General features: G+C 46.2%; 1 protein-coding gene across 4 annotated transcripts in view; it reads left to right on the top strand.

Moving 5' to 3' along the window:
• Positions 1-1,703: 1,703 nt before the first annotated feature.
• Rbf (Retinoblastoma-family protein) overlaps positions 1,704-16,167 on the top strand; it is a 597,832-nt gene continuing 583,368 nt past the window's right edge. For 2 of the 4 annotated variants that reach the window (XM_067782297.1, XM_067782293.1), the window contains exon 1: positions 1,704-2,161. In XM_067782297.1, the coding sequence (XP_067638398.1) occupies positions 2,024-2,161 (138 nt within the window). In that variant the 5' untranslated portion in view covers positions 1,704-2,023. The remainder of the gene's footprint in view (positions 2,162-16,167) is intronic. The other 2 variants (XM_067782295.1, XM_067782294.1) reach the window with 2 other exon arrangements.

The following is a 16,167-nucleotide window of genomic DNA, read 5'->3' as shown; positions in this document are numbered from 1 at the left end:
ATTACAGTTTAACTGCAGAATTCTGAAGCGCATAGGGAGAGACGTCGTCACTCTGGGAGTAAGTGACGGGTGATCACTCCTGGGTTGTGGAAGGCCAGAACGCGATTGCTGTTGAGGCCCTGGGACTAGACGTCCTTGGGTAGGCATTGGGGTACCCGTTGTATTTGGGTATGCGGCCTGGCAACATGGCGCAATGAAACCCGTCGGGGGGTTGCCGCCGCGGAGACCAGAACATCTAGGAAAGTGGCACCGTCCATGGCAGGAGCTGCGTTGGGCGGATGTCGCAAACGTATATATTCTGTACTGGCAAACGGTGCAAAGGGAGGTAGGGACTAAGAGTATGTTTCCCTGACCAACACAATTGCTGCCGGAAAAGGGGGTGGAAGAAGACGGGGGCAGGGGCTGATGTTCGGCATTGCTCCCGACTCTACTACGGAGATTGTAGGTATGAGTGGGAGCAGCCGTGTGAGTTGGTGGCGCCGTGGGACGCGAGCAACAGCGGGTACTTTTTGTGGTTTGCTGAGCAGCGGGGCTGCTGGAAGGTAGGGGGGGGGGGGGGCGCTAAGGCGCAGACTACGGAACGTCCTAGGACGTGAACAGCAAGGAGCCACAAAAGATTTATAGAAGTTACGTGGACGTCTGGTTTTAGGGTCTAGCCCAGAACAACCTGTCCGATGCAACCATCCCTTACACGAGACACACTGACAAGAGTATTACCGTCCTAAAAAGATTCTTTTCCGGCAGATGCAGCAAAACCATTTCTCAGCACCGGGGACGGGAGACGGACCCGGATTGGGTTCGATACCTTCCCGGAGCAAGAGAATGTGGAGCAGTACCGCTGCAAGGAGCTGCTGGGAGGATGACAAATTGTGGAAGGGACGCAACAAATTAAATGGGGTTACACTGAAATGGCAGTCCTTGGTCGGGAAAAATCCCGAGTCGCTCCGGTACATAGAACCGACGGCCTTGGGAAGTGCATTCAGACCATTCGCAAACCATGTTCCAGGACTTACTTAAGCTAAATTTGACTGCACAATCATACGGCATTACGGGTTACCGGCATTATTATGTACATCAAGTTCGAATGTGTCATGCTGTCCTCTATTTGGTTCAAAATACTGACTACAATTAATGAAAGAAACGTCGTACTCCAAGCTAGATACGCCACCATAAAATTTGAGGTCCGGCATCAAGATGCCTTATTAGCTGATTTGAAGTTGATCAGGAACCAATGGGAAACAATTTTAAACGAGTGCAAAACAGTTGCTATTCAATTCAAAATCTCTCCAAACTTCCGGACGTTCGAAAGAGAAGACCCAAAAGACGTTTTCAAGATAATGGAAATGAGATGCAAACTTTAACAAGAAATGACTTCACCTATAAGTTTGCACACTTTAAGTTATACATATTTGTAATCAGGAAAGCCCCCTATTCTAAAATTTTCCCTTTTTGGCACCTCTCTCGATATATTTGGATGTGTACAAGCAGTCGACCCCTGTTGTGGACTATTAGGAGCTTTGGGAATATTAAAATGCGAATGAAGGTTTTTTGAAACATATTGCAACAATATTTTATGTGGCATGCCTATAAGTGTAGCAGAGTATTATCTATCGAAAGCAGTTGTAAATTGATACTATCGAGAGTCTATCGATATTTTTTTCGGCTCTATGGCTCCCGCGTTTTCTTGATTTTACTGTGTAGGTTCATATTGTACACTATGTGTAGGTTGAGCAAAGACAAGTATACAAACGGTTTGTCTTCAAGATAAACATGTTTTTGTTACTAAAGACTCTTCAGAATATTGATAGTATAGTGTGAATATTGCTATATTAATTCGATAAGCGAAATGATTACTTATGGATGAAATAATCTGTTTTGTTTAGATATGTTAACCAAGTTTATTATTTATAAATATTTATCGTGGTTATAGTTTTTAATTGACGTTTTATCATGAAGACATACTATTTGTTCTCGGTTGGAAGTGATGGTGTTTCTTAATGGTTGCAGCATATAAACATTTAAAATGTCTGTAAATTCCGAACTGGCTGCTAGTTTTCGTTCTAAATATGAAGACTTATGCAGAGAGCTTAATATGGATCGCGAGACTGAAGACATCGCTTGGAAAATGTTTGTAGAAGTTCTGCAGCGCTCTACTTTAGAGGTAATAACAATTTATATGTCTCGGAGCAACTACAGAAAAAAAAACGGAGATAAAAATTTTGGTAAAAGTCTAGAACAATATCTTTTGAACGATGGTAAGTCTAGTTGAGGGGTCGACTACTAATACGCTACCAAGAAGGTAATTCTCACAACTACTAAAACTCGACCAAAAATATCGGGAGAGGTGTCAAAAGACGCATTTTGCTTCCAGGACCACGAATCCGAAAGCGGAAATTCAAAATTTTATTTCGTTTCGGAGATATTTGCAAACAAAATGGAAAATTTGTATGTGGTTGTTTTGATGATTTTGTTGTACCCACAAGAAAAACTGGGTAAGAGTGTTTTGAGCGGATATAGTTTTGGTCTCCAAACCGGTGTTGGACCCACCCAGGGTTATTTTTTAGGTAATTCTATACGACAGCATGACACTGCTAATACGCGTCCAAAAATATCGAGAGAGGTGTCAAACGACGAGTATTGACATCAGTATTAATAATTCGAAACCGGAAAAGAAAAAATTTAAGTCGTTCAAAAGATATTAACGAAAAATGACCCCCGGGTCCCTCCGAAACGGGTGGTGGGATCCACAGTATTTTTGCGCAGAACGCCTTTTAGCATTGGCGGCCTTCGGCCGCACTTATAAAAAATGGTAAAAGTCTAGTTGAGGGGTCGACTGCTAATACGCTACCAAAAATATCGAGAAAGTTTTCAAAAGACGCGTATTAATCTCGAGAACAATAATCCGAAGGCGGAAAAGAAAAATTTTATCTCTGTCCGGAGATATTTGCAGCTGAAGTTGGCGATTTTCATGTGGTTGTTGTTGTGTTTGTATCTGCCAAAAAAATTTGTTCATCACCGTGCCAGTAGCCACGGTTATACCACACACCCGGAGAGATGACTTGGCATGGCGTAGCCCAGGGTTATTTTTTATAACCGCGACCGAAGTCCGCCAACCGGAGTGACTCGGGATTTTTCCCGATCAAGGACTGTCATTTCAGTGTAACCCCATTTAATTTGTTGCGTCCCTCCCTCAAATTGTCATCCCCACAGCAGCTCCTTGCAGCGGGACTGCTCCATATTCTCTTGCTCCGGGAAGGTATCGAATCCAATCAGGGGTCGTCTCCTGACGCCGGTCCTGAGAAATGGTTTTGCTGCATCTGCCGGAAAAGTATCTTTTTAGGACGGTCATACTCTTGTCAGTGTGTCACGTGCAAGGGATGGTTGCATCGGACATGTTGCTCTGGGCTAGATCCCAAAAACCCGACGTCCTCATAACATTTATAAATCTTTGTTGCCTCCTTGCTGTTCACGCCCAAGGGCGTTCCGTAGTCTACGCCTCAGCGCGCCTCCCCCCTCTGCTGTTCAGAAAGCCACAACAAGTACCTGCCGCTGGTTTCGACGGCAGCCCCCGACGGGTTTAATTGCGCCATGTTGCCAGCAGCAAACCCAATTACACCGGGTACCCCAATGCTTACCCAGGGACGTCCAGAACGCTGATGAGTAGCATTAGAATATTATTGACTTTATTGAAGAAATGCATTTCTTTTTATACAAAATTTCTTATTTTACACATACGTAGTTACACTAATACTTACAAACTAAAAAGTATCTACATTCCTAATACATGCATTCTGAGTCAACATATTAAATAAAATAAATAAATAAATGTAAGGCGCGATAACCTCCGAAGAGATCTAAGGCCGAGCTTATCTTCCAATTTGCGTCGTGCTCCTCTTGATTTTCCCTACAAATGGGCCGGACGTGACCTACATGTTTTATGCCGACTCCGAACGGCATCTGAAAGGCAGATGAGTTTTCACTGAGAGCTTTTCATGGCAGAAATACACTCGGAGCGCGTGCCAAACACTGCCGAGGGGTGACCCCGCTTAGAAAAATTTTCTTCGAATTTTAAAACCTAATTTCTAAAATTTTGATGTTGCTTTGCCCGGGCTGCGAACCCAGGGCATACGGTGTGGTAGGCGGAGCACGCTACCATCGGTGGCCGTCAACATATTACTTTGACCACTTTTTGGCCTATATCTCGAGACCCTAGGCACCTATAGGTATGAAAACTACCCTGCACTAAAGCACTTATCAACAGCTTCAATTTGATAGCCATAATGTAAAAACACATCCTAGTGTTACCCTGATCCACGTTTTGGCCTATATCTCGAGACCCTAGTCACAAATAGATATGAAAATTACGCTGTACTAAAGCACTCATCAACAGCTTTCATTTGTTATCCTTCTTGTATAAACACTTTCTAGGGGTATCCGGGTCCACGTTTTGGCCTCAATCTCAAGACCCTAGTCACCAATAGATATGCCCACATTGTACAAACATATCCCAGGCCCACGTTTTGATCTCAAGACCCTATCCAGAACGGGATAAAAAGTATCCTATGTCTGTCTCCTGGTTCTAAGCTACCCATGATAGGAAAACAGAGTGAAATCCAATGCATTCCAGTTTAAATAATAGGATTTTATGAGATACTTTATCGAAAGCCTTCGTGAAATCGGTGTATACAGTATCTACCTGGCAACCGTCCTGAAATGCAGAGATGCAGAAATCAGAAAACGACACTAGGTTCGTAACAGTCGAGCGACCAGCCACAAACCCATGTTGGCACGGCCCAATGACGCTTTTGATGACAAAAGTTAGCTTCTCTTTTATAATTTTCTCAAAAAGCTTCGAGCAAACTGTTAGTTTGGCGATAGGCCTATAATTAGAGACGTCATTTTTATTTGCCATAAATAAAATAAATAAAGATTGGACAAATGGAACTTTTTTTCCACCTATCGATAAAAGTGCCGGAAGACAGGGATAAATTGAATATATGCCGAAGAGGTATGCACAAAGATAAACTACAGAACTTCAGGACAAAGGCACAGAGGCCGTCACTGTCACATTTTAACGAGGGTTTAAGGGGAGGTTTGAACCCCTCTTTCCCTAAGCTTTTAAGCATCGGCATGGCTATGCCGTCTGGGCCCACTGCTTTGGATGGTTTAGCGCGACCAATGGCGTCCTCAACCTCTCTAGCGGTGATGGTGATTGGTGACGGGCTGAATTTGTGTTTATGTGCGTGTCTGTTGGCCCTCCGTCTATCTTTGTCGACCGTAGAATGCATTATATATTGTCGGCAGAAAGCGCTCGCGCATTTTTTCGCATCCGACAGCACTTTGTCGCCAAAGGCCATGGAAACTTTGTTGTTGTTGTTGTAGCAATGCTCGTTTCTAAATTGCACCGATGCCTGCCGACCACCCAGATAATTTGCGGTCCACCTTTTAAGACACGGGGGAAGGGTAGACCCTTCCAGGTCTTGCAGTAATGAGCCATGGTTGACCGTATCAAAAGCTTTTGATGGTTGCACGACCAATGGCGTCCTCAACCTCTTTAGCGGTGATGGTGATTGGTGACGCGCTGAATTTGTGTTTATGTTCGCGTCTATTGGCTCTCCGTCTATCTTTGTCGACCGTAGGATGCATTATATATTGTCGGCAGAAAGCGCTCGCGCATTTTTTCGCATCCCACAGCACTTTGTCGCCAAAGGCGATGGAAACTTTGTCTTTGTGCTTAGTCGGATTCGATAGGGACTTTACGGCGGACCAAAGTTTGCCCACACCGGTAGAGAGGTTACAACCTCTTAGGTGCTCCTCCCATTTCGCCCGCTTGTGTTCATCCACAAGCAATCTGATGCGTTGGTTTATATCCCTTATTTTGGGGTCGCCTGGATCAAGCTGTCTTATAAGGTCACGTTCTCTCGCTAAGTTTGCGGCCTCCGCCGGGAAGTGGGGCCGGATTTCGGGAATTCTCCCGGCGGGAATTAAATGTGCCGAGGCGGATTTAATGACCTTACGGAAGGCACACTCCCTTTGGCGGGCATCAGTCGGGATAGGGAGGGCAGCAAAGCGGCTGTCTGTAAAGGATTTATATTCTTCCCACTTTCCTTTTTTGAAGTTTATGAAAGTGCGTTTTTCAGTGACGATGAAGTCGGCGGTACGCTCAAGCGAAATAAGTATGGGCAGGTGGTCGGATGCCAATGTTACCATCGGCTGCCAGTTGACGCAGTTTACGAGTTCTGCGCTCACGATTGAGATATCTGGCGAGCTGTGACAGCTTCCTACCATACGTGTGGGGGCGTCTCCGTTTATTGTGCAGAACGTCGTTTCTTCTATTTGATCCGGTTTGAATGCCATAGGTCGTGATGGGCATTGAAATCGCCTAAGATAATGCGATTGTTGCCAGTGAGTAAGGCCTCGATATTAGGGCGGTATCCACTGGGGCAACAGGTGACAGGAGGGATGTAGATGTTGATGATTTCTAGGTTTGCATCGCCTGACCGGACAGATAGGCCTTGGCGTTCTAAGACATTGTCCCTGCGGTCGATGCCAGGATCAAATATATAATATTGCACAGAGTGGTGTATGATAAACGCGAGGCCGCCTCCATTTCCGCTCTCGCGGTCTTTCCTGTGGACATTATACCCAGAGCAGGTCTGCAATGCAGATCTTGCTGTGAGTTTAGTCTCTTGAATCGCAGCAATGCGAATGTTGTGCCGCTTCATGAAATCGACTATCTCCGTAATCTTCCCAGTTAGTCCATTACAGTTTAACTGCAGAATTCTGAAGTGCATAAGGGGAGACGCCGCCACTCTGGGGGTAAGTGACGGGTGACTACGCCTGGTTTGTGGAAGGCCCGTATCGACCGTAGGGACAGTGTATTAGAACGTCAAGGATTATCTGTCCGGTCGGGCGAATCAAACCTAGAAATCATCAACATCTACATCCCTCCTGCCACCTGTTGCCCCAGTGGATACCGCCCTAATATCAGGACCTTACTCACTGGCAACAATCGCATTATCTTAGGTGATTTCAATGCCCATCATGATCTATGGCATTCAAACCTGCGGGCGGACAGTAGGGGTGAGATGTTGGCGGATCAAATAGAAGAAACGACGTTCTGCACAATAAACGGAGACGCACACGTATGGTAGGAAGCTGTCACAGTTCGCCGGATATTTCAATCGTGAGCGCAGAACTCGTAAACAGCGTCAACTGGCAGCCGATGGTAACATTGGAATGCGACCACCTGCCTATACTTATTTCGCTCGCGCGTTCCGCCGACTTCATCGTCGCATAAAAACGCACTTTCATTAACTTAAAAAAGGAAAGTGGGACGAATACAAATCTTTTACAGACAACCACATTGCTGCCCTCCCTATCCCAACTGATGCCCGCCAAGGGGAGCGTGCTTTCCGCAAGGTAATTGAATCCGCCTCGGCTCGTTTCATTCCCACCGGTAGAATTCCCGAAATTCGGCGCCACTGCCCGGCGGAGGCCGCAAGTTTAGCGAGAGAACGTGACCTTATAAGACAGCTCGATCCCGGCGATCTCCAAATAAGGGATATAAACCAACGCATCAGATTGCTTGTGGATGAACACAAGCGGGCGAAATGGGAGGAGCAGCTAAGCGGTTGGAACCTCTGCCGGTGTAGGTAAACTTTGGTCCACCGTAAAGTCCCTATCGAATCCGTCCAGGCACAATGACAAAGTTTCCGATTTGGCGATAAAGTGCTGTCGGATGCGAAAAAATGCGCAAGCGCTTTCCGCCGACAATATATAATGAATTCTACGGTCGACAAAGATAGACGGAGGGCCAACAGACACGCACATAAACATAAATTCAGCACGTCACCAATTACCATCACCGCCAAAGAGGTTGAGGATGCCATCGGTCATGCTAAACCATCCATGCAGTTGTTGTTGTTGTTGTTGTTGTAGCAATGCTCGCCCCACCCAATAGGCGCGACCGATCACAAATTGTCATCAATATCCTCTAACGGGAGTCCAAGGAAACTTGCCGTTTCAACAGGGGTGGACCATAAGGAAAGGAGTGTTAGAGGCGTTGGTTCCACATTACAATTAAAGAGATGGTTGGTGTCATGTGGGGACACATTGCAAGCAGGGCATACATTTTGTATGTCGGGGTTGATTCTGGATAGGTAAGAGTTTAACCTGTTACAGTATCCAGAACGAAGTTGAGCAAGAGTGACACGCGTTTCCCTGGGGAGTATGCGTTCCTCTTCTGCGAGTTCTGGATATTTTTCTTCAAGTACTGGATTCACCGGGCAATTCCCGACATAAAGGTCCGACGCCTGTCTATGGAGTTCACCAAGGACCTGCTTGTGTTTTTCCGCTTCATACGGCTGGGTTCTCAGGTGCCGTATTTCCTCAAAATGCTTACGGAGATGACTCCTTAGGCCCCTAGGCGGTGCTGGTTCGTCAATCAGATGTCTGTTGGGATGCCCAGGTTTCTGAGTATTCAACAGAAACTGTTTAGTCAGCATCTCATTTCTCTCCCTGATGGGGAGTATTCTCGCCTCATTATGCAGATGGTGTTCTGGGGACATAAGAAGACAGCCCGTGGCGATTCTGAGAGCAGTATTTTGGCAGGCCTGTAGTTTCTTCCAGTGGGTGGTTTTTAGGCTTGGCGACCATATGGGTGACGCGTAGCACGTAATCGGCTGGCTAATTGCTTTGTATGTGGTCAAGAGCGTTTCTTTATCTTTTCCCCAGGTACTGCCAGCAAGGGATTTGAGGATTTTATTACGGCTCTGAATTCTTGGAACAATTGCGGTTGCGTGCGCACCAAAATGTAGATCCTGATCAAACGTCACACCCAAGATTTTGGGGTGTAGGACAGTCGGTAGCGTAGTGCCATCGACGTGGATGTTCAATATGGTCGACATTTGGGGCGTCCATGTTGTAAATAAGGTCGCGGAAGATTTAGTCGGTGACAATGCCAGGTTTCGCGAGGCGAAAAAACTGGAGAGATCAGGGAGATAGCCGTTTATTTTATTGCATAGCTCATCGATCTTTCGGCCTGGGCCTGTGGCCATTATTGTGCAGTCATCGGCGTAGGAAACGATTGTGACTCCTTCCGGTGGTGAAGGTAGCTTAGATATGTAGAAATTAAACAAAAGCGGGGATAGGACACCACCCTGTGGCACCCCTTGTTTAATTCTCCTTTGTTTTGATGTTTCGTTTCTGAATTGCACCGATGCCTGCCGACCACCCAGATAATTTGCGGTCCACCTTTTAAGACATGGGGGAAGGGTGGACCCTTCCAGGTCTTGCAGTAACGAGCCATGGTTGACCGTATCAAAAGCTTTTGATAGGTCTAACGCTACGAGTACTGTTCTATGGTGGGGATATTGATTCAAACCGCAATTTATCTGGGTGCTAATGACATTTAGCGCGGAGGTAGTGCTATGGAGTTTTCTGAAGCCATGCTGATGAGGGGCTAGCTGCAAATGTGCTTGGAAATAAGGGAGCAAAATGGCTTCAAGCGTCTTTGCCACTGGCGATAGGAGAGATATCGGACGATATGACTCACCTACGTTAGCTGGTTTCCCAGGCTTTAGTAGCGGGACCACCTTGGCCATTTTCCATTTCTCGGGTATGACAAAGGTGGAAAGAGACAGGTTGAAGACATGCGCTAAGTATTTGAAACCCTCTTTCCCTAGGTTTTTAAGCATCGGCATGGCTATGCCGTCTGGGCCCACTGCTTTGGATGGTTTAGCGCGACCAATGGCGTCCTCAACCTCTCTAGCGGTGATGGTAATTGGTGACGCGCTGAGTTTGTGTTTATGTGCGTGTCTATTGGCTCTCCGTCTATCTTTGTCGACCGTAGGATGCATTATATATTGTCGGCAGAAAGCGCTCGCGCATTTTTTCGCATCCGACAGCACCTTATCGCCAAAGGCGATGGAAACTTTGTCTTTGTGCTTAGTCGGATTCGATAGGGACTTTACGGTGGACCAAAGTTTACCTACACCGGTAGAGAGGTTACAACCTCTTAGGTGCTCTTCCCATTTCGCCCGCTTGTGTTCGTCCACAAGCAATCTGATGCGTTGGTTTATATCCCTTATTTGGGGGTCGCCTGGATCAAGCTGTCTTATAAGGTCGCGTTCCCTCGCTAAGCTCGCGGCCTCCGCCGGGAAGTGGGGCCGGATTTCGGGAATTCTCCCGGCGGGAATGAAATGTGCCGAGGCGGATTCAATGACCTTACGGAAGGCACGCTCCCCTTGGCGGGCATCAGTCGGGATAGGGAGGGCAGCAAAGCTGCTGTCAGTTGCAGATTTATATTCTTTCCCACTTTCCTTTTTTGAAGTTTATGAAAGTGCGTTTTTCGGTGACGATGAAGTCGGCAGTACGCTCGAACGAAATAAGTATGGGCAGGTGGTCGGATGCCAATGTTACCATCGGCTGCCAGTTGACGCAGTTTACGAGTTCTGCGCTCACGATTGAGATATCTGGCGAGCTATGACAGCTTCCTACCATACGTGTGGGGGCGTCTCCGTTTATTGTGCAGAACGTCGTTTCGTCTATTTGATCCGCCAACATCTCACCCCTACTGTCCGCCCGCAAGTTTGAATGCCATAGGTCGTGATGGGCATTGAAATCGCCTAAGATAGTGCGATTGTTGCCAGTGAGTAAGGCCTCGATATTAGGGCGGTATCCACTGGGGCAACAGGTGACAGGAGGGATGTAGATGTTGATGATTTCTAGATTTGCATCGCCTGACCGGACAGATAGGCCTTGACGTTCTAAGACATTGTCACTGCGGTCGATGCCAGGATCAAATATATGATATTGCACAGAGTGGTGTATAATAAACGCGAGGCCGCCTCCATTTCCGCTCTCGCGGTCTTTCCTGTGGACATTATAACCAGAGCAGGTCTGCAATGCAGATCTTGCTGTGAGTTTAGTCTCTTGAAGCGCAGCAATGCGGATGTTGTGCCGCTTCATGAAATCGACTATCTCCGTAATCTTCCCAGTTAGTCCATTACAGTTGAACTGCAGAATTCTGAAGTGCATGAGGGGTGACGCCGCCACTCTAGGGGTAAGTGAGGGGTGACTACGCCTAGGTTGTGGAAGGCCAGGACGCAATTGCTGTTGTGGCCTTGGGACTGGGCGCCCTTGGGCAAGCATTGGGGTACCCGGATGATTTGGGTTTGCGACCTGGCAACATGGCGCGATGAAACCCGTCGGGGGGTTGCCGTCGCGGAGACCAGAACATCTAGGAAAGTGGCACCACCCAAGGCAGGAGCTGCATTGAGCGGATGTCGCAAACCTATATATACTGTGCTGGCAGACGGTGCAAACGGAGGCAGGGACTAAGAGTCTGTTTCCCTGACCTGCACGATTGCTGCCAGAAAAGAGGGGGGGGAGAAGAAGACGGGGGCAGGGGCTGATGCTCAGCATTGCTACCAGCTCTACTACGAAGGTAGTAGTTATGAGTGGTATCAGCTGTTTGAGTTGTTGGCGCCGTGGGGCGCGAGCCCCAGCGGGTACTTGTTGTGGCTTGCTGAGCAGCGAAGCTGCTGGGAGGTAGTGGGGATATGCTTAGGCGTAGACTACGGGACGCCCTTGGGCGTGAGCAGCAAGGAGCCACAAAAGATTTATAAAAGTTACGTGGACGTCGGGTTTTGGGATCAAGCCCAGAACAACCTGTCCGATGCAACAATCCCTTGCACAAGACACACTGAACAGAGTATGACCGTCCTAAAAAGATTCTTTTCTGGCAAATGCAGCAAAACCATTTCTCAGGACACCACCGCGCTAAATGCCATTAGCACCCATATAAATTGCGGTTTAAATCAATACCCCGAACGTACTCGTAGCGCTAGACCTATCAAAAGCTTTTGATACGGTCAACCATGGATCGTTACTGCAAGACCTAGAAGGGTCTACCCTTCCCCCATGTCTTAAAAGGTTGACCGCAAATTATCTGGGTGGTCGGCAGGCATCGATGCAATTTAGAAACGAAACATCAAAACCAAGGAGAATTAAACAAGAGGTGCCACAGGGTGGTGTCCTATCCCCACTTTTGTTTAATTTCTACATATCTAAGCTACCTTCACCACCGGAAGGGGTCACAATCGTTTCCTACGCCGATGACTGCACAATAATGGCCACAGGCCCAGGCCCACAGATCGATGAGCTATGCAATAAAGTAAACGGCTACCTTCCTGATCTCTCCAGTTTTTTCGCCTCGCGAAACCTGGCATTATCACCGACTAAATTATCCGTGACCCTATTTACAACCTGGACGTCCCAAATGTCGACCATTTTGAACATCCATGCCGACTGTCCTACACCCCAAAATCTTGGGTGTGACGTTTGATCAGGACCTACATTTTGGTGAGCACGCAGCCGCAATTGTTCTGAGAATTCAGAGCCGTAACAAAATCCTCAAATCCCTCGCTGGCAGTACCTGGGGAAAAGATAAAGAAACGCTCATGACTACATACAAAGCAATTAGCCAGCCGATTACGTGCTACGCGTCACCCATATGGTCGCCAAGTCTAAAAACTACCTACTGGAAGAAGCTACAGGCCTGCCAAAATACTGCTCTCAGAATTGCCACGGGCTGTCTTCTTATGTCCCCAGAACACCATCTGCATAATGAGGCGAGAATACTCCCCATCAGGGAGAGAAATGAGATGCTGCCCAAACAGTTCCTGTTGAATACCCAGAAACTTGAGCATCCCAACAGACATCTGATTGATGAACCCGCCCCACCTAGGGGCTTAAGGAGTCATCTCCGTAAGCATTTTGAGGAAATACGGCACCTGAGAACCCAGCCGTATGAAGCGAAAAAACACAAGCAGGTCCTTGGTGAACTCCATAAACAGGCGTCGGACCTTTATGCCGGGAATCGGCCGGTGAATCCAGTACTTAAAGAAAAGCATCCAAAACTCGCGGAAGAGGAACGCATACTCCCCAGGGAAACGCGTGTCACTCTTGCTCAACTTCGTTCTGGATACTGTAACAGGTTAAACTCTTACCTATCCAGAATCAACCCCACATACAAAATGTATACCCCGCTTGCAATGTGTCCCCACATGACACCAACCATCTCTTTAATTGTAATGTGGAACCAACGCCTCTCAACGCCTTTCCTTATGGTCCACCCCTGTTGAAACGGCAAGTTTCCTTGGACTCCCGTTAGAGGATATTGATGACAATTTGTGATCGGTCGCGGCTGTTAGGTGGGGCGAAGCATTGCTACAACAACAACAACAACAACGATGAGGTGAAAACACTTTTTATGAACTATTAGAACGCACGTACGAGCGCTGCCCCCGTCATGATATAAAAGTCGTGCTTGGCGACTTTAACGCCAGGGTGGGCAAAGAAGGTGTTTTTGGCCCTACATTCGGAAAGTTCAGCCTACACAATGAAACTTCTCCTAACGGACTGAGGCTGATTGACTTTGCCGGTGCTCGAAACATGGTCATATCCAGCACGAGGTTCATGCATAAAAAGATACATCAAGCTACATGGCTGTCTCCTGATCGAAATACTCGCAATCAGATCGATCACGTTGGAATAGACGAACGGCATGCCTCCAGTGTTTTAGATGTGCGCACGATCCGAGGACCTAACATCGACTCGGACCATTATCTCGTTGCAGCCAAAATACGCACCCGCCTCAACGCGGCTAAAACCAAGGAACAAAAAACACAAGGAAAGCTAGACGTCGAAAAGCTTCAATCACAACAGACTGCCAATGATTTCGCAACTCGACTCTCACACCTGCTCTCTGAGAGCACAACTCATCCTGAAGGAATACAGGAGCAGTGGGAGCATATCTCCAAAGCACTTCGTACTGCCGCCGAGGAAAAAACTGGTTACCGGCGGCCACGAAAAAACAACTGGTACGATGAAGAATGCCGCGTTGCAACCGAAAGAAAGGACGCTGCCTACAGGGCTACGTTAAAAGCGAGCGCGACAAGAGGAGTGTGTGAACGCTATCTTGAGTTGAAAAAGGAAGCGAGACGCCTTTTCAGGAAGAAAAAAGCAGAAGCAGAAAGGCGTGATTGCGAGGAGCTTGAGCTGCTAGCCACCAGGAATAACGCCCCAAATTTTACCTAGAACTACGGCGACAAACGGAAGGTTTTAAGATCGGGGCAAACTCCTGTAGGAACGAAAACGGCGACCTTGTAACTGATGTCCAGAGAGTGCTTAGATTATGGAGGGAACACTTCTATGCTCTCCTAAATGGAGGCAGCAATTCACCACGCAGTGATGAAGAACCCGATCCCGCAATCGATGATGATGGAATATATGTCCCCCGCGCGATTATGACGAAGTTAGAATAGCAATAACCAGATTGAAAAACAACAAGGCTATAACAGCAGCCTTAACAAATAATAAAAATGTCACCCTGTTTCCAAATTGCTGCAACACCCGTTGTCTACTGTGAACGGACAACAGGTGTTGGAACAACTTGGAAACAGAGCAAAAGCAGAAAAGACCGGCCATTATAAAATTTGGAGAAGGAAAGAAAACACGAACATTGGCAAAAACCTAAAAAATAAAATAAATCGAGTTGCACCAACTAAAGTTAATTAATAAAAACAAGTGTAAAATAATTAAAAGACATTTTACTATACGACAACTGAATTAAATAAAAAAAGAAACTAAAACTAAAAACTACAACTACTGTGTTTGGTGCCTTGGGTGGAGTAAGTGCGTTGCGCGTGCAAAGCGCATATCAGTTTTGCAGAGGTTCCAAAATGGAACCACACATGGCGACCGTGAGGCTGTAGCCTGGTCAACAAAGTGGTGCAGTGGCAGTGGGTATATAAAGCGTGAAAAAAGGCAAAGAAGACATTTTAATTAAAACGCAAATAACAAAGTTTTTAAACGGAATTCTTCCTTAATTATGGAAAATTCCAATCGAATCATCCATTACAGAAATATTGAAAAAGTTGGGAGGTGCTGTACCATTAGACGACAAAACGGTGCATTTTGTCACACCATAAAAATATAACGCGCATAACGGCACACAAATACCCACTCCACGCACTCAGCAACAACATCAGGGGCATAACGCAAACAGTAGCAGCTCCGGCAGCGGTAGCATTGGCGACATCAGCGCAGCAGTAAAGCAGAAATATAACTGTATGATATTGTATGTATTAAAATAAATTTCCTTACGGGTTTTCTTTGTTACAGTATTTTCTAGGGAAGAAAAAGAAAAAGAAGATTGCTTAGTCCGTTTGAAGTGGCTGTTTATTTCTTACTTAGTAATTATTACCGTTTTACAAAAGACTTTTATTTAGCTGACTTAGCAAAAGCAAACATACTAAAAGATTATTAACAGCGCGCTGCTTAGCTGATTTGCAAAATTATATTGTATTAAGAAAAAACAGAGTGTAACGGCATGGGCCGAAAAATATGATGTACATACATATACACATTTTAGTGCCATCTACTTGCTAATTGTATATACAAGGTAATTTAACTTAGATTAACATTATTTGCTTCAACACTTTCCCTTGTTAATTAGAGTTAAATAAACGTATAATATTATATAAATAACAACGCCTCTTTCATTTCATATAAGTCCCATCTTCAGTGAAAGAATCTTCAATCGTGTCTTTGGCAACGGTTTAGTCATAATATCTGCTAATTGTTAGTCTGTAGAAATTTGTTTAATACCCAATTTGCCTTCTGTTACCTTTTTTCTTATGAAAAAGTGCTTAATCGATATGTGTTTTGTTCCACGATGAAATTCCGGGTTTTGAGCCAGTCTTACTGCTGCAGAGTTGTCAACTAGGATGACGGGGACATCTATAAGCTTCAACATACCTTTAAAGAGCCTGCTCAACCAAATTGCTTCTTTGGCTCCCTCGTTTGCTGCGATAATTTCTGCTTCAGTTGTGGAAGTGGCCACAATAGCTTGACGTTGACTCATCCAGGAAATTGCTCCTCCTGCATATTTCACAATGACTCCGGAGGTTGAGCGACCTGTCTTCATGCATCCTCCAAAATCAGCATCACTATAAACTTCCAAATGTCCTACATCTTCATGCCGATAGACTATTCCAAGATTCAGAGTGCCTGCTATGTACCGAAGAACTCTCTCGACTCGTACGATGTCGTCCTGAGTGGGATTTTCTAAGGCTGTTGAAATAAACCCCACACTGTACG

The sequence above is a fragment of the Eurosta solidaginis genome, chromosome 4 (assembly GCF_040869045.1).
Source record: "Eurosta solidaginis isolate ZX-2024a chromosome 4, ASM4086904v1, whole genome shotgun sequence".
Classification (NCBI taxonomy): domain Eukaryota; kingdom Metazoa; phylum Arthropoda; class Insecta; order Diptera; family Tephritidae; genus Eurosta; species Eurosta solidaginis.
The sequence above is the reverse complement of the archived record's forward strand: the minus strand, read 5'-3'. Positions and strand labels throughout refer to the sequence as shown.